The sequence below is a fragment of the Myxine glutinosa genome, chromosome 1, assembly GCF_964187855.1.
Source record: "Myxine glutinosa chromosome 1, kmMyxGlut1.1, whole genome shotgun sequence".
Classification (NCBI taxonomy): Eukaryota; Metazoa; Chordata; class Myxini; order Myxiniformes; family Myxinidae; genus Myxine; species Myxine glutinosa.
In genome coordinates, this window is record NC_136261.1 from 410,185,078 (window position 1) to 410,211,618 (window position 26,541).

The 26,541-nt window shown below is 45.1% G+C and overlaps 1 protein-coding gene across 1 annotated transcript in view; it reads right to left on the reverse strand.

Moving 5' to 3' along the window:
• LOC137416462 (serine/threonine-protein kinase B-raf) overlaps nt 1-26,181 on the reverse strand; it is a 70,532-nt gene extending 44,351 nt beyond the window's left edge. Inside the window, exons 1-3 of the mRNA XM_068102061.2 lie at nt 26,057-26,181; nt 11,073-11,174; nt 649-894 (exon numbers count right to left, since the gene is read on the reverse strand). Coding sequence (XP_067958162.2) covers nt 649-894; nt 11,073-11,174; nt 26,057-26,083 — 375 coding nt within the window. The 5' untranslated portion in view covers nt 26,084-26,181. The remainder of the gene's footprint in view (nt 1-648; nt 895-11,072; nt 11,175-26,056) is intronic.
• Between the last annotated feature and the right edge of the window lie 360 nt (nt 26,182-26,541).

Below are 26,541 nucleotides of genomic sequence, written 5' to 3' on the forward strand. Positions count from 1 at the left end.
AAGTCAAAGTCCGGATCTAAATCCCATCGAGATGTTGTGGGGGGATTTGAAACGAGCTGTGCCTGCAAGAAACCCCTCAAACATTGCACAGCTGATAGAATTCTCAAAGGAGGAGTGGGCAAAAATTTCTCCCAGTCGATGTCAGAGACGGGTAGACAGTTATGAGAAACGCCTACTTGAGGTTGTTTCTGCCAAACGGGGCAATACCACCTATTAGAGCCAAGGGTGTACTTACTTTTTCCACATGCGAAATTTGCATTTATGTTTATTTAAATTATACAATGGACTACAAAATGTAAATGTTTCATGATATTTGTTATATTATATCACCTTTATCTATCAATATTGTTGAAATGAAGATCAAATATCTGTATGTTGAAATATGTTGAAAAAGTGAAAACTTTACATGGGGTGCACTTACTTTTTCACATGACTGTACATGGAGATAATGTTTAACAAATGCATTGGTGTTCTATGAAGTAGTTTCTGATTGGATGGATGAGGGAAGTGCAGTGGATATCATATATCTAGATTCTAAACTTTCAGAAGGCATTTTATAAATCCTGAGGGAACCAGAAAACAAAATCAACCAAATGAATAATGGAGAAAACTGAACTTTCCAATAACCAGCTATAGGGGGAGACCCACCACAGTCCTCTGCTTGTTGGGAAGGAAAACACGGACGATGGGGCGCTGTGGAGAGTGAGGAGCCACAGGAAAACCTTCTCTGAGTGGGGCAACCTGCCCGGCAGCACTTCGACTGGAGGAGCAGCCAAGGTCAGAAAGGCAAGCCTCATCATCATAATCATCGTCATCGTCGTTACCAATAGAATCCAGCAGCTCCTGTTCTCTTTGCTGCAACGCATCCAGCTTATTGGTATATTCCTCGTAGGCCTGTAGGTGGTACACACAATGCATCGTGAGGATTGCGGTAAAACAAACACAGGTGAAGAGTTCCATAAACAATGTTTAAATTGCTATGAAATGTAGACATGGAGATCATAGGAGTTTAATAAAAACCATGTGCTTCAAATATATAAATTACAATCATTAGCTTCCATCAGAAAATTAATGTACGCGGTTGAGCAACTGAGGAAAGTTGCTAAAAAATAAACTTGACTGGCAAGGACCACAAAATTTTCTCCGCAAGGGATAGGCAAAAAAATAGAAACAAGTAAAAACTCTGCACGTGATGTCCTAACCTAAACAAAAAGAAAACCCCAACAGTGATGGATTAAACAAAAAGAAAACCCCAACAGTGATTGATTAAACAAAAAGAAAACCCCAACAGTGATTGATTAAACAAAAAGAAAACCCCATTAGCAAGTGATTAAACAAAAAGAAAACTCCTTCAGCGAATTATTAAACAAAAAGAAAACCCATCAGTGAGGGATTAAACAAAAAAAACCATCAGTGAGGGATTAAATAAAAAACCCCCATCAGTGATGGATTAAACAAAAAGAAAACCCCATTAGCTAGAGATTAAACAAAAATAAAACTCCTTCAGTGAGTGATTAAACAAAAAGAAACTCCTCGAGCAAGTGATTAAACAAAAATAAAACCCCAGCAGCAAGTGATTCAACAAAAAGAAAACTCATTCAGCAAGGGATTAAATCTTTCACGAGCCTCGATTCAGTATACACAAAAAAAAAACAAAAAAAAAAAAAAAAAAACCACCAGCAAGTGATTGAACAAAAAGAAAACCCCATCAGCAAATGATTATCCAAAAAGAAAAACCCAAGCAGCAGGTGATTAAACAAAAATAAAACCCCGTCGGTGGGGGATTAAACAAAAAGATAACCCTGTCAGCGAGGGATTAAGCAAAAGAAACTCCTCAGCAAGTGATTAAACAAAAAGAAAACTCCGTCAGTGAGAGATTAAACTAAAGAAAACTCCGTCAACAAGTGATTCAACAAAAATAAAACTCCTTCAGCAAGTGATTAAGCAAAAAGAAAACTCCTTCAGCAAGTCATTAAACAAAAAGAAAACCCCATCAGCAAGTGATTACACAAAAATAAAACCCCATCACTGAGGGATTAAACAAAAAGAAAACTCCTTCAGCGAGTGATTAAACAAAAAGAAAACCCCATCAGCAAGTGATTACACAAAAATAAAAACACAAGCAGCAGGTGATTAAACAAAAAGAAAACTCAGTCAGTGAGGAATTAAACAAAAAGAATGAATTTGAATTTTTTAAAATTGAAAATTTTTATTCAACAAAAATAAAACTGAGCGAGCGATTAAACAAAAAGAAAACGCTGCTGGTTAGCACACCTTGAAAGAAAATGAAATAAAATGAATATTTTAAAGGTTGTTGAACAAAACCTTTTTCGGACGTTTACCGCTGTTGATGCGTCTTATGCTTTGGAATGATTTTCGAGGTGTGCTGATGTAATGGGGGTAATGTACGACAATTTTGCACGACAGAGTTTACTGTTTGAAATGATTTTCATTTTTGTTTGACAGAAAAATCAAACAATTATCTCACTCCTCTCTGTGCATGTGCGGTCAGGCCAAATTTAAATTCAGAGCCAAAGTGCTGCTAAACAGCAGGTTCCATTGAAATGATCCAAACAGCAGGTTCCAAAATGTAACATTCCATTGAAATCAAGTTGTTCCTCGATCATAAACCGATGTTTGTAAACAGACAAGACAAAATGACCCAATTGCTTAACCCCGCTTTTCGGTGCACGCGGGGTAAAAACAACAAGACAGTGGATAATGGAAATAAAAGCGGCCACAAGTACATTTTGAAGCTCATGTCTTCCTGTCTGAAAAGGCTCACTAAACTGCATTCAAGGATGGCAATCAGCATGCAGGACATTGTTGATAAAGGAACACCCGATTGGCTGATTGCGGGCACGCACACTTTATCCTCAGGAATAGTAATAATCCACAGGCCAATAACACGGAAGCATCTCACAGGTCCATCTTAGCAAGAACAACTATTAGACAGGTATATAAGCCAATATGGCCATGACAGGTGAACCAAAGGGCAACTGGAGGAACACAAGAGTAAGATAAGATCAGCTGCTCATGGAGAAGATCAGATGCAGAGATTATAATTGCCTGGAAAACCAATTTATCAATCTCCTGGGCAGATTACAGGAAGGAATTTGATTCATTCCCATGTAGTAAGATCCTGGAGTCCTTAAGGATGGATGAACGCACATTGAAGTTGATGACGAAAAGAGCATCATGTGGAAACGCAGTTTAAACATGACAACATCTAAAATGGACGGAGAGATGCAGAATGGTGCACAAACATCACACCTGTTATGCATGGAGGATCTAACACTCCACATAGTTATAAGGCAGCCAAGAAGGCTGCAAAGAAAGAGGTACCAAAGGCACAGGAGGCATGTAGGAAAATGTTCGGAGAACGCTTGGATTTGGAAGAGGGTCAGAGAGCGGTCTTCAGGATTGCAAAGCAGATAGCGAAAGAGAGGTGTGATGTGATGTGGGTGAGCTGCTTGAAGGATGAAGTGGGACAAATCGTTGTGGACACAGATGGAATTAAAGGAAGATGGAAAAGATATACGGAAGTACTGTTGAATACAGAGAATGAATGGGATGGCAACATAGAGAGTAACCCAGTTTTAGGACCGGCAGAGAAGATAACCGAGAAGGAAGTTGAGGAAGCGATAAAAGCAATGAAGAGTAGAAAAGCGGGAGGGCCGACGGGAGTTGTGGGAGATATGTTGAAGGCAGCAGGAAGTTGGGGTGTGAAGAGAATGACAGAGATCTGTAATCTGGTGGTGAAAGAAGGCCGCATTCCAGTGATTGGGAACTGAGTACCCTCGTCCCTCTATACAAGGGGAAAGGTGACCCTCTGGACTGTGGCTCGTATCGAGCGATAAAGTTATTGGAGAATGGAATGAAGGTATTGGAAAGGGTGTTGGAGAGGAGGATAAGGAAGAAAGTGAAGATTGTCGAAATGCAGTTTGGATTTATGCCAGGAAGAGGAACAACAGACGTGCTTTTTATTGTGAGGCAGTTGCAGGAGAAATATATGGAGAAGAGGAAGAAGTTGTTTCTTGGGTTTGTTGATCTGGAGAAAGCATTCGATAGGGTTCCACGTCAAGTATTGACATGGGCATTGAGGAAGTTAGGAGTGGAGGAATGGTTGATCAGAGTAGTGATGGCAATGTACAAAATAGCGCGCACAGCTGTTAGGACGAAGGACGGGAACAGTGGTGAGTTTGAGGTGAAGGTGGGAGTACATCAGGGGTCGGTACTAAGTCCACTACTATTTGTAGCTGTGATGGAGGTGCTGGCTCAGAACGTAAAGGAGGGTTTACCGTGGGAGTTGTTGTATGCAGATGATCTGGTGTTGATTGCAGAAAGTATGGATGGACTGAAGGACAAGATGAACAAGTGGAAGGAATGTATGGAGACAAAAGGTCTGAAGGTGAATATCGGAAAAACGAAGGTGATGGCAATTGGTAAAGCATGTGGTGAGGTGGAAAGAACTGGGAAGTGGCCATGTGCTGTGTGCAGGAAGGGTGTCGGAGTGAATTCCATTCAATGTACAATGTGCGCTGAGTGGGTTCATCAAAAATGTAGTGGTTTGAGAGGGTCATTAACCAGTGTGGCAGCTACATTCAAGTGTAAGGTGTGCACAGAGGGAGCTGCAGATGGAGGAAATGTTAAGTTGGATCTTAGAGATGGCGTGAAGCTGGAAGGTGTGAAAACATTTTGTTACCTTGGAGACATGCTGAATGGAGAGGGTGGATCAGACTCGGCAACGGTTGCTCGAGTGAGATGTGCATGGAAGAAGTTTCGGGAACTGAGTGGCGTGCTGACGAGGAGGGGAGTGTCATTGAAGCTGAAGGGAAAGGTGTATGCTGTATGTGTGAGAAGTGTTATGATTTATGGGAGTGAGACATGGGTAATGAACGTAGAGCAGCAACGAAGGCTGGAAAGGGTGGAAATGCGAATGGTGAGGTGGATGTGTGGAGTATCGTTGAGAGAGAGGAAGACAAATGATGAATTGTGAAAGATGATGGGAATAGAGCCTGTGATGGATGCTGTGAAGAGAAAAAGGTTGAGATGGTTTGCTCATGTGTTGAAGGATGAAAGTGACTGATTGAGAAGAGTGATGGAAATGAATGTGGAAGGAAGTAGAGGACGGGGAAGACCGAGAAAGACTTGGCTAAAGATGGTCGAAGAAGAAATGCGGGCAAGGGGGTTAACCACGGGAGATGCAGAAAATAGGGCAAAATGGAGAACATTGTCATGGGGACCGCAAGGCTAACCCCCGCTCTTGCAGGGAAAATGGCCTTAAAATGCCTGTTGTTGTTGTTTGTTGATCTAACACTCCACAAAGAAGAAGGACCACACTGTGTTCACCAACTGCGACAAAATCTGGTAACGGGCCAATTGAGAAACACTCATTTAAAGCACTCTTAAAAGATGAAGTCGACACCTCTCATCCATTACAGCCTCCGCCACGGTTACATCAGAATGAGCTGATTTGTTAAACGGTCACAGGTTGTTCAACACTAATATGGGGCTGTTCAAAAATTACGTAACACTAATATTTTTAGGGAGCCGTGTACAATGCGTGCTGACAGGCTTGATTAAACTTTACCAATAACTTTTATTTGACGTCGATTCGATTTTTCGGTGTCCCTCATCGTGAATAACACTCAACCCAAACAAAGCCAATGAAAATCTGACACAACAAACCCAGGCAGTGTATAATCAGCAGTAGACGTCTGATGTCTTAAGTCCACCAGAAAACCAAGATGGCAGCCATACTATTTCGTGTGGGAGCCATGGTCGGTGGAGTCGGGTTGAGGGTTCAGACGCAGGGAAGACTAGATCAAAGTAGAGAAGCAGGCCTTAAGAGAGTATTGTGAATGGTAGAGCAGAGGAATGACAGAAACAGAGATGTCAAGCGGAGAACATGAAAGAGGAATACGAACAGCAGATTCCCAGAATGCAAGAGGAATAACAACAACAGGTACATCGGGTGCACACAGAGAAAGTAATGTGGGCGGAGTCAGTAGTTGGGAAAAGACGTCAGTACAGAGCAAACATTTTGATGGCTCAGAGAGGGTCATCTGAAAAGGAGGAAACAGGCATTGCTAATCACAGAACATGACCAGGCCCATCTACAGCCACAACCATCGAGGCAGAATCCTCCATAAAGAAATAGAGTCAAAATGTAGAACGTGTACTGGGAAGATTAAGAAACAGCGGCTCGTAACGTAGAGGACACAATGAAGAATCACCGTGCCCGTGAAACACCGGACTGACAGTTTATAGCTGGGTTGGGGATGCACAGCTTAGAGGTGGGTGTGTGTACATCTAGGCCATCCTGTTATGGATTCGTCACTTCCGTCGTCGTGGTTTTCATCCACTGTAAGCATTTTTGGTTCCATGTACTATTATTGTTATCGTTTAAGTGAAATGGAGATAACTGTTTTCAAAAGGTAAAAAAAATAGTGTTTTAAAAGAAACCGGATCGGGAGAAAACCAGAAGAAGAAGAGGAGGAAGCGAGAAGGGGAGCAAGTGAGGTCGGGAAGAAAAGCCAAGCTGCTTTGAGGTCTCGAGGAGACGCTGGCGAATGGGGGTCATGAGCGAACTTTGGGTTTCCTGGGAAAGGGATTCCTGCGACAGAGTTGTTATCGCTGTGACAGATAAACCTGCGTGTCGGGTTTTGCGGTTGATTCCGAAGAGAATCGTTGGAGAGCAGGTACGCCTCCAGTACGGTCCCGCCTGCCATTTCGCCTCGCTCCCGCCATTTCGCATCGCTCCAGCCTTTTCACCTCGCTCCAGCCATTTCACCACACTCAGCCGTTAGCCTGGTTTGCGAGTGTAACGTGGATTTCGATTGGGAATTTGTGGTTCTCCGTTTGGGAGCCGCTGAACGTTCATACCCGAAGGTGTGATTTCCCAGTCGCCTTTTGGGTGCACCTTTGCGCCTCTTTGGCAGCGTTGACTGTCAGCCGACTTGGATTCTGGTCTCGATTCGACATTTTTCTTGCGATTACCGGAGCGTGGATCGACTTTGGCTTGGTGCCGGGACAGTGACTTTGGGAATGTTCTTTTCGCTCACTTGGAGCACAGTGAGTTATTGAATAAGAAACTGATCGTACCATCATAGGAATTATATGGTATTTTTGTGGTGCAATTGAAACATATTGTACTTGTGCTGTTATACTTGTGTGACCTTAATACAATACTTGTTTTTGGTAACAATTGGTTGGTGTGGTTTCACCAATGGTCATTGACACACATTATAACACATCTTTCTGCCGTGACTCTTGAAGCATTGCATTGCATTGCAACTAGAGCATTGGAGAAAAAGAACAAGACCAGATAGTCAAATGCCAAGATGTGAAGATGGAGATTAAAATATTGTGTGAAGTTTGAGCGAAGGAGATTTCAGGAGTGAACAGAGGTTTAGAGGCAAATAAACATCAACGGTACATAAAGATCAATGAAAACATCGAATTCGCCATCCAGAAAACAAAGTATGAAGAACACGTCCGGCTGGTGGACGTTAGTGTCAATCTACAATGGCAGACAGGTAGCACAATCGATGATTTCAACAGGATGTTGATCGAGCTACACCAGAGATAGTTTACTACAAAAAAGGGTATGAAGGGTTAACACCCAAAGTGTCACCTCATTGCATCCCATGGCGGTTAGCACACCTCGATGCAAGGCGATTAGCACACCTCAATGCAAGGCGGTTAGCACACCTCAATGCAAGGTGGTTAGCACACCTCAATGAAAGGCGGTTAGCACACCACAATGCAAGGCGGTTAGCACACCTCAATGCAAGGCGGTTAGCACACATCGATGCAAGGCGGTTAGAACACATCGATGCAAGGCGGTTAGCACACCTCGATGCAAGGCGGTTAGCACACCTTGATGCAAGGCGGTTAGCACACCTCGATGCAAGGCGGTTAGCACACCTCGATGCAAGGTGGTTAGCACACCTCGATGCAAGGCGGTTAGCACACCTCGATGCAAGGCGGTTAGCACACCTCGATGCAAGGCGGTTAGCACACCTCGATGCAAGACGGTTAGCACACCTCGATGCAAGGCGGTTAGCACACCTCGATGCAAGGCGGTTAGCACACCTCGATGCAAGGCGGTTAGCACACCTCGATGCAAGGCGGTTAGCACACCTCCATGCAAGGCGGTTAGCACACCTCGATGCAAGGCGGTTAGCACACCTCCATGCAAGGCGGTTAGCACACCTCAATGCAAGGCGGTTAGCACACATCAATGCAAGGCGGTTAGAAAACATCAATGCAAGGCGGTTAGCACACCTCCATGCAAGGCGGTTAGCACACCTCGATGCAAGGCGGTTAGCACACCTCCATGCAAGGCGGTTAGCACACCTCAATGCAAGGCGGTTAGCACACATCAATGCAAGGCGGTTAGAAAACATCAATGCAAGGCGGTTAGCACACCTCAATGCAAGGCGGTTAGCACACCTCAATGCAAGGCGGTTAGCACACCTCAATGCAAGGCGGTTAGTTAGCACACCTCAATGCAAGGCGGTTAGCACACCTCGATGCAAGGCGGTTAGTTAGCACACCTCAATGCAAGGCGGTTAGCACACATCAATGCAAGGCGGTTAGCACACATCAATGCAAGGCGGCTAGCACACATCAATGCAAGGCGGTTAGCACACATCAATGCAAGGCGGTTAGCACACATCAATGCAAGGCGGTTAGCACACATCAATGCAAGGCGGTTAGCACACATCAATGCAAGGCGGTTAGCACACATCAATGCAAGGCGGTTAGCACACATCAATGCAAGGCGGTTAGCACACATCAATGCAAGGCGGTTAGCACACATCAATGCAAGGCGGTTAGCACACATCAATGCAAGGCGGTTAGCACACATCAATGCAAGGCGGTGAGCACACTTCAATGCAAGGCGGTTAGCACACATCAATGCAAGGCGGTTAGCACACATCAATGCAAGGCGGTTAGCACACATCAATGCAAGGCGGTTAGCACACATCAATGCAAGGCGGTTAGCACACATCAATGAAAGGCGGTTAGCACACCTCGATGCAAGGCGGATAGCTCACCTCGATGCAAGGCGGTTAGCACACATCGATGCAAGGCGGTTAGCACACATCAATGCAAGGCGGTTAGCACACATCAATGCAAGGCGGTTAGCACACATCAATGCAAGGCGGTTAGCACACATCAATGAAAGGCGGTTAGCACACCTCGATGAAAGGCGGTTAGCACACCTCGATGCAAGGCGGATAGCTCACCTCGATGCAAGGCGGTTAGCACACATCGATGCAAGGCGGTTAGCACACCTCAATGCAAGGCGGTTAGCACACCTCAATGCAAGGCGGTTAGCACACCTCGATGCAAGGCGATTAGCACACCTCGATGCACGGCGGTTAGCACACTTCGATGCACGGCGGTTAGCACACCTCGATGCATGGCGGTTAGCACACCTCAATGCACGGCGGTTAGCACACCTCGATGCACGGCGGTTAGCAAACCTCGATGCACGGCGGTTAGCACACCTCGATGCACGGCGGTTAGCACACCTCGATGCACGGCGGTTAGCACACCTCGATGCACGGCGGTTAGCACACCTCGATGCACGGCGGTTAGCACACCTCGATGCACGGCGGTTAGCACACCTCGATGCACGGTGGTTAGCACACCTCGATGCACGGCGGTTAGCACACCTCGATGCACGGCAGTTAGCACACCTCGATGCATGGCGGTTAGCACACCTCGATGCACGGCGGTTGGCACACCTCGATGCACGGTGGTGAGCACACCTCGATGCACGGCGGTGAGCACACCTCGATGCACGGCGGATAGCACACCTCGATGCACGGCGGTTGGCACACCTCGATGCACGGTGGTGAGCACACCTCGATGCACGGCGGTGAGCACACCTCGATGCACGGCGGATAGCACACCTCGATGCACGGCGGTTAGCACACCTCGATGCACGGCGGTTAGCACACCTCGATGCACGGCGGTTAGCACACCTCGATGCACGGCGGATAGCACACCTCGATGCACGGCGAATAGCACACCTCGATGCACGGCGGTTAGCACACCTCGATGCACGGCGGTTAGCAGACCTCGATGCACGGCGGTTAGCACACCTCGATGCACGGCGGTTAGCAGACCTCGATGCACGGCGGTTAGCAGACCTCGATGCACGGCGGTTAGCAGACCTCGATGCACGGCGGTTAGCAGACCTCGATGCACGGCGGTTAGCAGACCTCGATGCACGGCGGTTAGCACACCTCGATGCACGGCGGTTAGCAGACCTCGATGCACGGCGGTTAGCACACCTCGATGCACGGCGGTTAGCAGACCTCGATGCACGGCGGTTAGCAGACCTCGATGCACGGCGGTTAGCAGACCTCGATGCACGGCGGTTAGCAGACCTCGATGCACGGCGGTTAGCAGACCTCGATGCACGGCGGTTAGCAGACCTCGATGCACGGCGGTTAGCACACCTCGATGCACGGCGGTTAGCACACCTCGATGCACGGCGGTTAGCACACCTCGATGCACGGCGGTTAGCAGACCTCGATGCACGGCGGTTAGCAGACCTCGATGCACGGCGGTTAGCAGACCTCGATGCACGGCGGTTAGCAGACCTCGATGCACGGCGGTTAGCACACCTCGATGCACGGCGGATAGCACACCTCGATGCACGGCGGTTAGCACACCTCGATGCACGGCGGTTAGCACACCTCGATGCACGGCGGTTAGCACACCTCCATCAATGTTTTGTTGATTTCATCCATTATTCAAAAAACACTTCTGTTTGGAACAGCCAGGATTGTTCGGAATGTGGAACAACTCCCTCAACCTTGGTTGAGCCTCAAACATTTGTGAGAATAATAATAATATAATTTTTTTTTTCTTATGCATTATTGGCACATTATTATTGGGCATTGACAAACATCATTTAATTCGCAAATGATACACATACTTCAGTTGAGCAAAAATGCAATTAAAATCTGCAATTATAACAGGGTATTCTTCAGAAATGTAAAATATTAAAAAGGGAAGAGTCACGATTAAAGGAACCGACTCACCTCCAGGTATATGGAAGGGGGGTTGTGCTCGCCCCCAAATTTCTCCAAAAGTGCTGTGAGGTGTTCCCGAGTCAGTTTGATCATCTGCTGCAGATTCCACACCTGGAAAGACCAGAAGGAATGACATGCAGGAAAACACATATTTGGGGATGAACCGGCACAAAATGTGCACCAAACCTAAATCCCAAACACCACAAATCCAGAGCACCACAAATCCAAACCACTCCATTACACTCGAACCTGCAGATTATGATGATCTCCATTCGCTTCCTTACTCCACTGTGATGAAATGTGCTGTTCATGTGGGATCCATGACAAACTCCGCAGTGTTACATTGGAACATTACAGGAAAAAGGGAATACCGTTCCAAAGGGAGTCCGAGAAAGTAGATGACCTCCCTCACCATTCCCCAAACAAGAAATATCCTCAGCGTTTTACGCTGGTAATACAAACATACTTGTATAAGTACATCAGGTAATGCAGGCAGGCACAACACACACGCACATGCGCACGCAAAACCCACATGCACGCACAACACACACGCACATGTGCATGTGCATGCACAACACACGAACGCACGCACAACACACACGCATACGCACAACACACGCACGCACGCACAACACACGCACGCACAACACACACGCACGTGCGCACAACACACACGCACGTGCACACAACGCGTGCACGCACAAGACACATGCACGCACATGAGCACGCACAACACACACGCACATACAGCACACACACACACACACACATATGCACACGCACAACACACACGCACATGCGCACAACACACATGCGCACAACACACACGCACACAACACACACGCACACAACACACACGCACACACACACACACACACACGCATGCGCACACAACACACACGTATGCATGTGTGTTGTTGTGCATGCATGCATGCAATACGGACACACACACAACACACATGCACGCACAACACACACGCACACAACACACACACATGCATGCACAACACAACACCACACGCACACAACATACATGCATGCACAACATACACGCATGCACACAACACACACATGCACACACACAACACACATGCATGCACAACACACATGCATGCACACACAACAAAAAATGCATGCGTGCACACACATGCACGTGCACACAACACACATGCATGCACAACACACACGCATGTGCGCACAACACACACACATGTGCCCACAACACACACACGTGCACACCACACACAACACATACGCATGCATGCGTGCACAACACACACACATGCACAACACACATGTATGCACAACACACACGCATGCGTACACAACAAACACACATGCACACGCGCACACAACACACACACACAACACACATGCACGCACAACACACACGCACGCACAACACACACACGCACAACACACACACATGCGTGCACAACACACACGCACACACAACGCACACACAACACACACACACACATACACACACACACACACACACACAACACATGCACAACACACATGCACGCACACAACACACACACATGCACGCACACAACACACACGCACGCGCAAACAACACACACGCCCACACAACACACACACGCACGCACAACACACACAACACACACGCACACCCAACACACACACACACAACACACACACACGCACAACACACACACGCACAACACACATGCACACACAACACACACACACATGCGTGCACAACACACACGCATGCACAACACACACGCACGTGCGCACAACACACACACACACGTGTGCACAACACACACACACGTGTGCACAACACACACGCACGCACAACACACACACATGCGCACAACACACACACACACACACACACACACACACACACGTGCACACAACACATGCACGCACAAGACACATGCACGCACATGAGCACGCACAACACACACGCAAATACAGCACCCACACACACACACGCATGTGCACACAACACACACGCATGCGCACACAACACACACACATGGGCACACAACACACACGCATGCATGCGCGCACAACACATACAGTCATGTGAAAAAGTAAGTACACCCCACGTAAATTTTGACTTTTTCAACATATTTCATCATACAGCTATTTGATCTTCATTTCAACAATATTGACAGATAAAAGTGATATAATATAACAAATATCATGAAACATTTACATTTTGTAGTCCATTGCAAAAATTAACAAAACATAAATGCAAATTTCACATGTGGAAAAAGTAAGTACACCCCTACATTTATCACTACTTCAAGTACCTAAAATTAGAATCAGGTGCACCAGCTCAGGTGCAAATGATTAGAACATCGTTAGAGAGGATCTTGGAGGAACCTGTCTTATTTAAACCTCAGACATTTAGTTTGGTTTGCTCTTTGTTGTTGAAGTGTGCGGCGTCACCATGCCTAGATCAAAAGAGCTCTCTGAGGCCTTCAGAAAGAAGCTTATAGATGCCTACGAGTCTGGGAAGGGATTTAGAAAGATCTCCAAACAATTTGAAATCAATCATTCGACTGTCCGGAAGATCATCTACAAGTGGAGAAGATTCCAAACAACTGCCAACTTGTTCAGGCCAGGCCGCCCCAGCAAGTTCAGCCCGAGAGCAGACCGCAAGATGCTGAAAGAAGTCTCGAAGAACCCCAGAATGTCATCACGGGACCTACAGGTAGCTCTTGCCACTGTTGATGTCAAAGTGCACGAGTCTACCATTAGAAAGAGGCTGCACCAATTTGATCTACATGGGAGGTGTGCCAGGGGGAAACCTTTGCTGTCCAGAAAGAACATCAGGGCAAGACTAAAGTTTGCCAATGAACACCTCGGCAGAGACCAGCACTTCTGGAACAATGTGCTCTGGACAGATGAGTCAAAGGTAGAGCTATTTGGCCACAGTACCAGAAGACATGTTTGGCGAAAACCAAAGACAGCATTTCACCACAAGAACCTGATACCAACTGTAAAGCATGGTGGTGGAAATATTATGGTATGGGGCAGCTTTGCTGCATCAGGGCCTGGGCAGCTCACCATCATAGAATCCACTATGAATTCTTCATTGTACCAGAGGGTGCTTGAGGGTAATGTGAGGCCATCTGTCAGAAAGTTGAAGCTCAACCGAAGGTGGACCTTGCAACATGACAATGACGCTAAACATACCAGTAAATCCACCAAGGAATGGCTGAAAAGAAAGAAATGGAGGGTTCTGGAATGGCCAAGTCAAAGCCTGGATCTAAATCCCATCGAGATGTTGTGGGGGGATTTGAAACGAGCTGTGCATGCAAGAAACCCCTCAAACATCGCACAGCTGAAAGAATTCTGCATGGAGGAGTGGGCAAAATTTCTCCCAGTCGATGTCAGAGACTGGTAGACAGTTATAAGAAACGGCTAGTTGAGGTTGTTTCTGCCAAAGGGGGCAATACCACCTATTAGAGCCAAGGGTGTTCTTACTTTTTCCACATGTGAAATTTGCATTTATGTTTTTTTAAATTATACAATGGACTACAAAATGTAAATGTTTCATGATATTTGTTATATTATATCACCGTTATCTATCAATATTGTTGAAATGAAAATCAAATAACTGTATGTTGAAATGTGTTGAAAAAGTCAAAACTTTACATGGGGTGTACTTACTTTTTCACGTGACTGTACGCATGCATGCGTGCACAACACACACGCACAACACACATGTATGCACAACACACATGTATGTACAACAACACACACATGCGTACACAACATACACACATGCACACACACACACACATGCGTGCACAATACACACGCACGCACAACACACATGTATGCACAACACACACGCACGCACGCGCAACACACATGTATGCACAACACACACACACACGCGCATACACAACACACACGCACACACAACACACATGCACGCACGCACAACACACACGCATGCGTGCACAACACACACGCATGCGCGAACAACACACACGCACGCGCGAACAACACACACGCACGCGCACACAACATACACGCACGCACGCACAACACACACGCACGCACAACACGCACGCGCGCACAACACACACACACACACATCTGATGTACTATACTCTTTACAAGGCGTCTGTGCTGCCGATGTAGTATATTAGCAAGGGTTATGCTAGGTGGTTTGCCATTGCCTTCTCAGCAATAGTTAGGGCAGGAATTTATAATTCGTTCAGCATGCAGGTGACAACTCGCCTCCTCTTCACAAACGACACTGTGGGATCTTTAATGTCCACCAGCGAATGCTGGCCGACATGACGCCAGTTTAACGTCCATACGAGGGACCGCATTGATGAGTCACCCTGCTGGTGAAACACCAAGACGAGAGTTTTTACCTGGGTCGGGATTCACACCCAGGCCTGACAGCTTATTGGCGTGAGTGTGCGTACGTACCTCCAGACCATTCTGCCAGCCTCATATATACATATCATGATATCACCCTTTAGTCTGTGCAGTTGTGATAAAGCATGATGTCATTAGGTCAAACAGTCAGCTTTATTTTTCTTAATGTCTCAACATCACCTTCTCTTGACCTCAATTTCTCAACATGTGGTGTACCACAGGGTACAAAATATCTACAGTCTCACAATGATTCCCTTACTGACTGGTGTCATGATACCGATACGATATGAAGCTGAACCCAGTGAAGTGGACATTTGTACAGATGTCATCTCTTCATAATTCACCATCGCCACTTCACCTGGACATTGATGGTATATCCCGCTGGTCTCTCAAACTCCTTGCTGTTATAATCCAGAATAACTTCAAGTGACATCGACCTCCTGACAACCTCCTGACAGTACCACAAAGCTTTGTGGAGACGCTTTTTTGAAAATCTTGCCCTATGATGAACTTTTGAACTCTTTAGCACGAGGAAGTAGTTCTATATTTTATCATCAATACTTCATTTTGTTTTATATCAATGGAACTGAACTTTTTTAGTCCGTGGTCACCGGAATTAGACCGAGCTTATGTTTTCACCCATGTTTGTCTGTTTGTGTGCTTGTGTGCAGGTTATCTCAAAAGGTTATTGACAGATTCAGACAAAAATTGTTGGAAATGTTAGATACGAGACGAGGAAGAATAGATTAGATTCTGGTGAAGATTCTGATCCGGATGCAGGATCTTCACCATTCAGAGATCGGGCCAAATATGATATATAGCACGATATCTCAAACAGTTGTGGACGGATTCGGATGAAACTTGGTGGAGATGTGTTTTTTTTTTTTTTTGTTTGTTTTTTTTTTTTTTTTTTGTTTGTTTGTTTGTTTGTTTGTTTGTATACAACATCGAGGCTCGTGAAGGAGCTAACATTAATCACACGAAAAGTCAAACCGACACATGAAACACAAAATAAGGGGAGCGGTAGACAAGATGGGGTGAGAGGGGGAAGGACACAAACACAACATTTGAGAGCAGGGTGTAACGTTTGGTTATTCAGACACAAACAAGTCAACAAGATCAAGTGACAAGTTGGGTGTGTGACATGTTGGGTGTGTGACAAGGAAAAAATAACTAGATTTTGGTGAAGATCCGGAACAGATATTTTTTTTAAGTCATTCTTCACCTTGACAAGATACCTGCATGCAAAACAACCCCTGTATACAATAAAAAGTCGGTGATAAAGAGAAAATTTTTCCTTAAATTCCTAAATACACAGAAGAAGACCAGCACTCGAAGAGGGTATACCTCCGCCAGGACGAACAGTTTACATTAAAATTGTATCCCACTCATAGGCCGGATCTGGATTCGGACCTGAACCAAAATCGAATCGCCTTTTTCTTATCAAATAAACAACTCATCCACCAAGTTTCGTCCGAATACGTCGACAACTTTTTGAGATATCGTGCTATGTATCAGTTTTAGCCTCACGCTCAATGGTGAAGAATCACTTTTTTAAATCTCAGATCCGGATCTTTACCAAAATCTAGTCATTTCGTCCTTGTCACACACTCAACATCTCCACCACGTTTCGTCCGAATCCGTCCTCGACGTTTTGAGATATCCTGTTCACAAACAGACAAACATGGGCGAAAACAACCTCCATCCATCCACCTTTGGTGGCGTAAGTAATAATGAAACAAAACAAACTATCACGCAATCTCACAGTATTGAATGATCCTTTCTTGGTTCGATTTGGTGAAAATGATATATTTAAATACCTGGATTATTCCAAATGAACAATGCCCGTTTCGTTTTTGAGGGTCACTCGTTTTTGGGTGCTCGGCTTCACTCATTTACTCCGCGTCATATTTTTAAACGCCACGTGCCGCAAATTACGTCCGTCCCTTTTTGTTGTCAATTTGTATCACATTGCTGATGGATTTTTTTAATTTTCAACGAAGTAATGTTCCAACGCATCGTTTTGAATGTCAAGTACACTAACCCCGTACACGGGATTCCGAGCGAGGACCGGTTAAACAAAGAAACGTGCTGACCGACGCTCTCCTGGGGCGAGTCGTACTACTCGAACACGCAATGCTTTTGAGGTGAGAGTGAGCGCTCAACGATGAACAACGAAGGAGCCATTGTACAAGACGACAAAGTTAACACAAATACCATTGTTTGAAGATATTGTCGTGACCTGGATCTAAAACCTTGGGTGTTTCATCATTGTAAACATGGATTACAAATTCAATGTCAATGCCAACATCAACAACAAACGTGCCAATGTCGATTTAAAGGCATGTGCACGTAAGTGGTCGTTCAACGACGAAGCAATCTACTGGATCCATGTGACTTCTGTTAACAGACTGACGAAGTATATTTTCGAAATAAACATGCACACCAACATAAACGTGACATGACATGCAGCCAATGAGGAACATCGAATAAATTATGCGTAATAGTAACTTTCATCAATGGCACAAACAAAGAACAAATAGCTCTTCTTAATATAATGCTGAGGTTGGAGCACAAGACCCATGCCTCTCACTTCACAGGCAGCTCTGTGTCCTCTCGGTGTTTTACCTCCTCTCCTCTGGCTCCCTTTGCTCTCAGTCCTCCGAACAACTTTCCTGAGGCTGTTAAATTAAATATTGCACTCTTCCCTGAAGGGCTTCAAGCGGACAGTGCACCACCACCTCATTTCACCTCACCTCATCTCACCGCACATCCCCAACCTTACTGGCGAACCTTCTCTACTCCGCATTCACCCTTCTTAACCTATCCTTCCTACTTGCAGGTTACCGGTTCCTCTCTCCTCTGGTTCTTCTCTTCTCTTCTCTTCTCTCTCTCTTCTTTCCCTTTATTGTTGGATCCACCCCCCAACACTGTCAGGACTTTGCCGTTTTCTTACCCTCTGTCACCTCACTCTTCCATCAGTTGAGATTTTCACAACAAAAAAGTCAAAAAAATTGGTGATGACGAAGAGGTGGGGAGAAACGGAAGGGGTTGGGGGAAGGGGATGACGGGTAATGGAGGTGCATGCATCAGGCTGCCACAAGAAGACAACACCAAAGCTTACAAGAGAGAGATTGTGATCCAAAATAATTATTGCTTGAAGAGAGGGAATGACATTTTGCGTACTTGATTGAATTTATTGCCGAAAGTGGAGAAATACATAAACTTATCACCAAGGTAAATAAGAAAGACTGCCTTTAAGAAAGTGAAGGATGAAGCCGAGCAAAAAAAATATCAAAAATAAATAAATAAACAAACAAAATTACATTAAGACAAAACTAAGTCACACATGAAACCTTAAGCAAAACCTAATCAGCTTATTCTCATCACCGACCCAACTCATCCACCACGTTTGTCATAACTCACGAGCAACTTGAAATATCGTGCCACATATCGGTTTTGGCACCATCTCTCAATTGTGAAGAATCATTTCGGATCTTCAAGTCAAAATGGAATTGATCCGTCCTTGTCGCACACCCAACCTGTCAATCAAGTTTCGTCCAAATCCATTCATAACTTTTTGAGTATATAATTGGCTATCCAGTATATAATTTTTGACCCTACCTCTCATTGGTGAGGAATCACTTTAAAAATTCAAGTATCCGGATCCAGATCTTCACCAAAATCGAATCATTTCATCCGAGTCATATCAACAACCTCTCATCCGAATTCGTGCACAATTTTTTGAGATATCCTGATCATAGAGAGACAGAAAGATAAATAGACAGGGGTGAAAACATAATCTCCACCCACCTTCTGTGGCAGAGGTAACAATAGCAAGGGAAATTAAATTAAAAAAAACTATGACAAAGTTAACAACGGGAGAAAACAAAAACATGCTCAAAAATAACCCCCAAAAGATTGTACCGTGAACTGGGGAAACAAAAGCAAAATGTATAAAGTCCTCCTGAAAAAAAACGAGATTTCTGGAAATTAATTTATGAAGACTCCAAACAACACAACAAGGAAGCAGAGTGGAATCCGAAACTTGGAAAAGAAAAAGCAACATCTCGGAGAAATGCCCCCTATGATATTTGATGAAGTTTTTTTTTTGAAACAACTAAAGAAAAAACATGGCAAACGTTAAAGGTCCTGGTGTGGATGGAATTCCAAGCTTCTGGCTAAAACAACTATATGCTCCACACAATCACTGCACCCAAGCATTCAACAAACCTATCCAAGAGGAAAAGGTAATGGATGAGTGGCTCACAGAAGGCAACACCTTCCTCATCCCAAAATCTGAAGAAACCCAACTACCTCACAAATACCAACAACATACAAACCTCTCATGGGAATCATCACAGAAATGATGTACCACCACTGAACACAAGGAGGCCGAGAGGCAGAACAGAAGGAGAAGCCCATCCACTACTAAACAAGACCAAACTCGAAAACCAAAACCAGAAGAACCTAATGGTCGGCAGTCTGGATGGACGATAAAAATTATTTGGCAGTGTCCCACATTCGTGGATGATAAAATGCATGCACACGTACAAGATCAACCCCCAAATAACTAAAATGATAGAGAAAGCAATGGAGTTCTGAAATGCCACATGGATATTACAGCATTCAAAAAGAAAGATCGAAATACCAGGAGTGAAGATACGTCATGGGATCTTCCAGGAAGACAGCCATTGTCCTCTCCTGTTTTGCCTGGCCCTGGACCCACTGAACAACCTTATTAATGAGGAAGGACACGGATGCAGCCGAACATCCAATAAAATAACGCCCAAAGAAACCATAAGGGTGACACATCACACATCGACTGTACATGGATGATTTAAACCTCTTTGCACCTCCACTCCATTTACATTTCACTATCTGACAACATGGACCAACTTCTATACACCCATCCCAACTCTCTCTTCCTAATATGTGGTGACTTCAACTGTCATCATGCCAGCTGGCTGGGTGTGGGTTCCTCTCTCACCAGCCATGGCACCTCAGCAAAGGACTTCTGTGACTCATTTGGAATGACACAATCTGTAAATTTCCCGACCCGGATCTCAGTCAATGGAGTATCTTCTCTTCTAGACTTGATTATGACAAACTTCCCTGCAAATGTCTGCTGCTCTTCTTCTGCTCCAATCGGTTCTTCTGATCATGTGCTTGTTAAAGTGGACATCTCTCTGGCCATTCTCAGAGAGCCTCCTCAGCGTCGACGAGTCTGGCATTTCGCTCAGGCCGACTGGCACGGTCTTCAAGCAGCCATCAATCATCTGGACTGGTCTCCCATCTCTACTGCCTCTGACATCAATTCTTCCTGGGAATTCTTCCAAAGCAAACTGCTCTTTCTCATGCACAGATATATCCCATCTCGTCTTCAGTTGTCTTACCCTTCCTCCCGTCCATGGTACACTGAATCTTGTAGTGAGGCAGTTGCCCTGAAACAACTTGCCTTTGCCTCTTGGAAGGCAAATCCAACGGAAGGAAATCTCAGTTCCTTCCACCAAGCTCGGAACAAGTGTGTGTCTACCCTCAGGAGTGCCAGGAAGCACTATCTCTCCATACTCAAGGATGAACTCTCAAACCTGTCTCCTTCCTCCAAATCCTGGTGGCGTCTGGTCAAATCCGTTTCTCGTGTTTGTTCCCCCTCCATCCCCTCCCTCACCTCAAATGGCTACACAGTTGACACCGCACGTGACAAAGCCGAATGCCTCAACTCTGCGTTTGCCTCAAAATCTTGTGTCCAAAACCCATCTCTCTCTATTCCCACCTTATCCAGTCGAACCCAACTGCTCCTGGACTCTGTGTCCTTCTCTCCTGACAAGGTGGAGAAGTTTTTGTCAAACCTCAACTCTGATTCTGCAACTGGAGCAGACGGCATCAGCCCACGGGTCCTAAAATCCTGCTCTGCCACTCTATCTCACCCTCTCTCTGTTCTTTTCACCCTCTCTTTTGCTCAAGGTCATCTGCCAGCATCTTGGAAATCAGAAAACATAACTGCTTTACACCAAAAAGGTGCAAAAACAGATGCTTGCAACTACAGACCAATCAGCCTGCTCCCAATTGTCAGCAAAGTCCTGAAATCCATCATTGCTTCGGATATCAAATCCTTCCTCTTCTCCAATAGCTTGATCTCCGATCATCAATTTGGATTCAGACCAGGTCATTCTACTCTGGACATGTTGCTTCTGCTGTCTCAACAATGGATGGAGGTCCTCAATGCCAAACAGGAAATCAGAGCTGTCTCCCTTGACATAGCACGTGCCTTCGATAAGGTCTGACACCCAGCTCTGCTCCCCAAACTCTCCTCCTATGGTATCCATGGAAATCTCCACGCATTGCTTGCGGACTTCCTCTCTGGTCGTAGTCAACGTGTGGCCCTGAATGGATTTCTCTCATCTCCCCTTCCTGTTCTGGCTGGAGTTCCCCAAGGTCGTGTTCTGGGCCCTGTGCTTTTTCTGGTCTTCATTAAAGATCTCTCCGACTCTCTGGAAAATCCTCTCTATCACTTTGCTGATGACTACACTCTCTGCCGCTCCATTCCTCATTCCTCAGATCGGCAGTCTGCAGCCTCCTCACTCTCTGCAGACCTGGACAAAATCACAGACTGATCAAACAAGTGGAACATGTCTTTCAATCCTGACAAATCTCACACTCTTGCTATGACTCTCCGAAAAGACCGACTAGAAAACCCACCCATCTACTTTCTCAACAATCCTCTCCAAGAAGTTCTGTCGCTCAAGCTTTTGGGTCTCACCATCTGCCATGACCTTTCTTGGGAAAACCACATTTCCAAGCTAGCCTCCAAAGCCAGTCGCCGACTGGGCATCCTCCGTCGTGCGAAGTCCTTCCTTGGCACACCTGAGCTCCTCACCACATACATGGCTTTCATTCGCAGCTCAATGGAATACTGTTCCCCCCTCTGGGCCGGTGCTCCTGCCTCACACCTAGCTCAGCTTCACGCTGTTGAAACAAAAGCTTTCAGAATCATTGGTATCTCCTGCGATGCAGCTAACTCCGAGGGCCTTTCACTCACTCACCGCAGGCAGGTTGGTGGTCTTTCTGTCTTCTACCGACTCCTCTCCGGCCTTGCTCCTCCAGCTCTCTCTGTGCTCTGTCCCCCAAATATTCCTACAGGTCGCACAAGATCTGCCAGAAACCCTCTTATGGTTAAACTGCCAAAATCTAGGCTCTCTGCTCACCTTCACTCTTTCATTCCCCCTTTTCTCCCACCTCTGGAACAAACTCCCCCACTCCCTTCAATCCCTTCAATTTTATGTGTCGGTTTGACTTTTTGTGCGATTGTTAGCTCTTTCACGACCCTCGATGTTGTATACAAAAAAAAAAATTGGCAAAACAACAAACTAAAGCGGCACTCAGTAGAGAACATACCTCCGCCTGGTTGGCCATATCACTCAATGGTGAAGAATCACTTAAAAAAATTATACTAGCTCGATCCGGATCTGGATCTTCATCAAAATTGAATCGATTCTTCCTTGTTACACACACAACCTGTCCAACAAGTTTCGTCCAAATCCCTAGCTATAACTTTTTGAGATATCCTGCGATGTATCGTTTTAGGCCCCATCTCCCAATGGCGAAGAATCACTTTAAAAATTCTAGTAGCCAGATCCGAATCTGGATCTTCACCAAATCTAATCATTTCGTCCTTGTCACATACGCTACCTGTCTGCCAAATTGTCAGACTCTGTCCACAACTTTTTGAGATATTTTGTTCAAGGACAGACAAACGGACAGACAGACAGAGGTGAAAACATGCACTCCATCCACCTTTGATGGCAGAGGTAATTATTGAAACGGTTATTCAACGACATTCAAATGGAATTTCGTCTAGATAGGTGTGTCAAGTGCACATTCGTGCAAGGTAGACCAACAAAAACGGTCAACTTAATCGACCTACGTACAACAATACAGGAGCTCGACAACGAAGCATCTTACAGATAACTCGGAGTAGAAGAGGGCGACCAACCTTGTCACAAACGAATGCGCAAAATTAGAACGAGGCTGATCCTGAAAACAAAGCTTTCTCCAAGGAACAAAAATCAAAGTCCTAAACCAACGAGTAGTTCAAGTGTTCCAGTACAGCAACGGAATAATAAACTGGCCCAATCAGAAATCAATAAACTAGATATCAAAATGAGGAAACTCCTCACAATAAATAAAAATAGCCCCGAGTGGGCTGACGGTCATCTCTTGAGGTTGAGATTTGGGGGAACCCCCCTGGGAGCCCCCTAATCTGAAATCGAAAAATCTGAGACCGAGCGATTCTGCGGACCATCGAGTAGAAGTGCTGCATCGGGTTACAGAGCAATCAGTTGGTATATACGGGACAGATAGGGATCAAAGTTTGAGAGGGCAACCTTCCTCCGAGAGCCTCCATGAGCTGAAATCCAAAAATCGATGCCTGAGCGATTGTGTGGGCGACTCTCTTCTATTCATGTGTGAACTTTCAGAACAATCAACCCGGTGATAAGCGAGTAGCAAAAATAGAAAAAAGGTTCACGGATGACCAGACAGATGGACAGACGGACACCTGGACATCACGACCCATTTTATAAGTTCAACTCTTCAAGTTTTGAGATGAGAAGACCGAAAAATAAGTGCATCCCAAAAATGTACCTGCCGAGATGAGAAGGGGACAGCAGCAAGGTAACCCGATGTAACTCCACCAGGTGCACAGAGCGACGAGTTTAGGACTAGCAGAGTATGTGAAATGCTCAACAGACTATCGGAGGTAATTTGTAAACAAAGATGAACACAACAAACCTGAAAAAATATCCCTAACTCACCTTGCAAATAATTTCCAAAAACAATAGGCTCACACATAGACACAGACATACACATATATTGTATACACACACACACACACACACACACACACACACACACACACACACACACACACACACACACACACACACACACACACACACACACACACAATTAATTGTACAGTATCGGTTGTTCCTAAACTTAAATAATTTAAAGGATTGTTGTAAATGATGTTAATTTCACAACATCCCATATTCAACTTTATTTAAATTGCAAACCTCAAACATAGTTTCTCCACCGAAAGCAAGAACCTTAACGCGTAAGCAATTGACTAGTTTCCCGACTGCATGGATCATCAGCTGGGCACCGTTCTTCCTCGAGGTTTCGATCCTTTCAGCCCAGGACCTCTCCAAACGGCGGATCCACAACCTCGATCGTGGATCCACATCAATAGATGGTACATCAGTAGATCCACAACCTCGATCATGGATCCACATCAATAGATGGTACATCAGTAGATCCACAACCTCGATCATGGATCCACATCAATAGATGGTACATCAGTAGATCCACAACCTCGATCATGGATCCACATCAATAGATGGTACATCAGTAGATCCACAACCTCAGTTGCGTCCAGGCAGTCAGTCAACCCATCGATGCACCAACATATTGGATCGCACATTTGCTACAGGTCAATAGGTAAACTATATTTGAGGTTTTACATGTAATTAATTCTTTAGTTTCTTTTAACTTGTAACATCTAGCCGTTACTGTACAATTAATTATATCGTTTGTGGTTTTCATGCTTTGAAATGTAGTTGAACAAACATAAAATATCATATAAATGTAGTTTAACAAACACATTAAAATCACATCAACAAAGAATAAACATATAATTATATGAGAAACAGTATGGTGGATTTTCCACCAAAAGATCATGACAAATCAGCGGGAGAAGCCTCACCAAAAGAAATGTGAATCATCACACACATCTCGTTTTTTCATTTCTGATATAATGATCATTTCATTTCATTTCATTTTCGTTTTCATCTCGTTTCACACATACACACACAAACACATATATACACACACATACATACATACACACACACACACGTATCTAAACACACATATACACGTATTTACACACACACACCACACACACACACACACACACACACACACACACACACACACACACACGTATTTGCACACACACACACACACACAAATTTACACACACACACACGTATTTACACACACACACACGTATTTACACACACACGTATTTACACACACACGTATTTACACACACACACACACACACACACACACACACACACACACACACACACACACACACACACACACACACACACACACACACACACACACACGTATTTACACACACACACACACACACACGTATTTACACACACCCACACACAGTCTCTCTCTCTCACACAACACACAGCACACACACCCACACACAGTCTCACACACACACGTATTTAGATACACACACATGCTGTATGCACAGAATTCAGAAACACACACACATGGCCATGCTGTATGCACATATACACACACACACATGCTGTATGCACATATACACACACACACATGCTGTATACAAATATACACACACACACACACACATATATATATATATATATATATATATACGACACACACACACACACACACACACACACACACACACACATCATATGGAGGCATGAACAGCATCGTCCACAACACGTAAATTCCACTGAACGCCCATTTACCTGTATGTACCTGTAACTTACCTCTTCGTTGATTTGCGGATCGGGCATGAGTCTGTCTCTGTGCACATCGTCCACCCCTCCCCATTGACTCCGGCCTGAGGAATTACCGTCGCCATCTTCTCTTCAGGGCAGTCACGTGTTCATTCGAAAACAGGAAATGCGTCACACAGACCGACGCGACCTGGGCACAAAATTTCGATTGACGGCTTCGGGGGCGTGGGGTCTCCTCCTTTGAGAACGAGAGTCGAGACTAGTACTGTATTGTCGATACTTTCCCGTTTAAATCGAGTTCATTTAATATAAGATAACATTGTTCTTAAAATATCAGCACCAAAGTTCAATGTAATGACATTGATGCGCCGCTCGAGAGATTCCATGCAGTCGGTGTGTGGTCCTCGATGATGTCACTTTGGAAAAGCTGCGAAGGAACGATCTATTTATTAATTTTCTTTCTTGCGAAGGAACGATTTATTTTTTATATTTTTCATTCCGCCCACCAAGTCTGC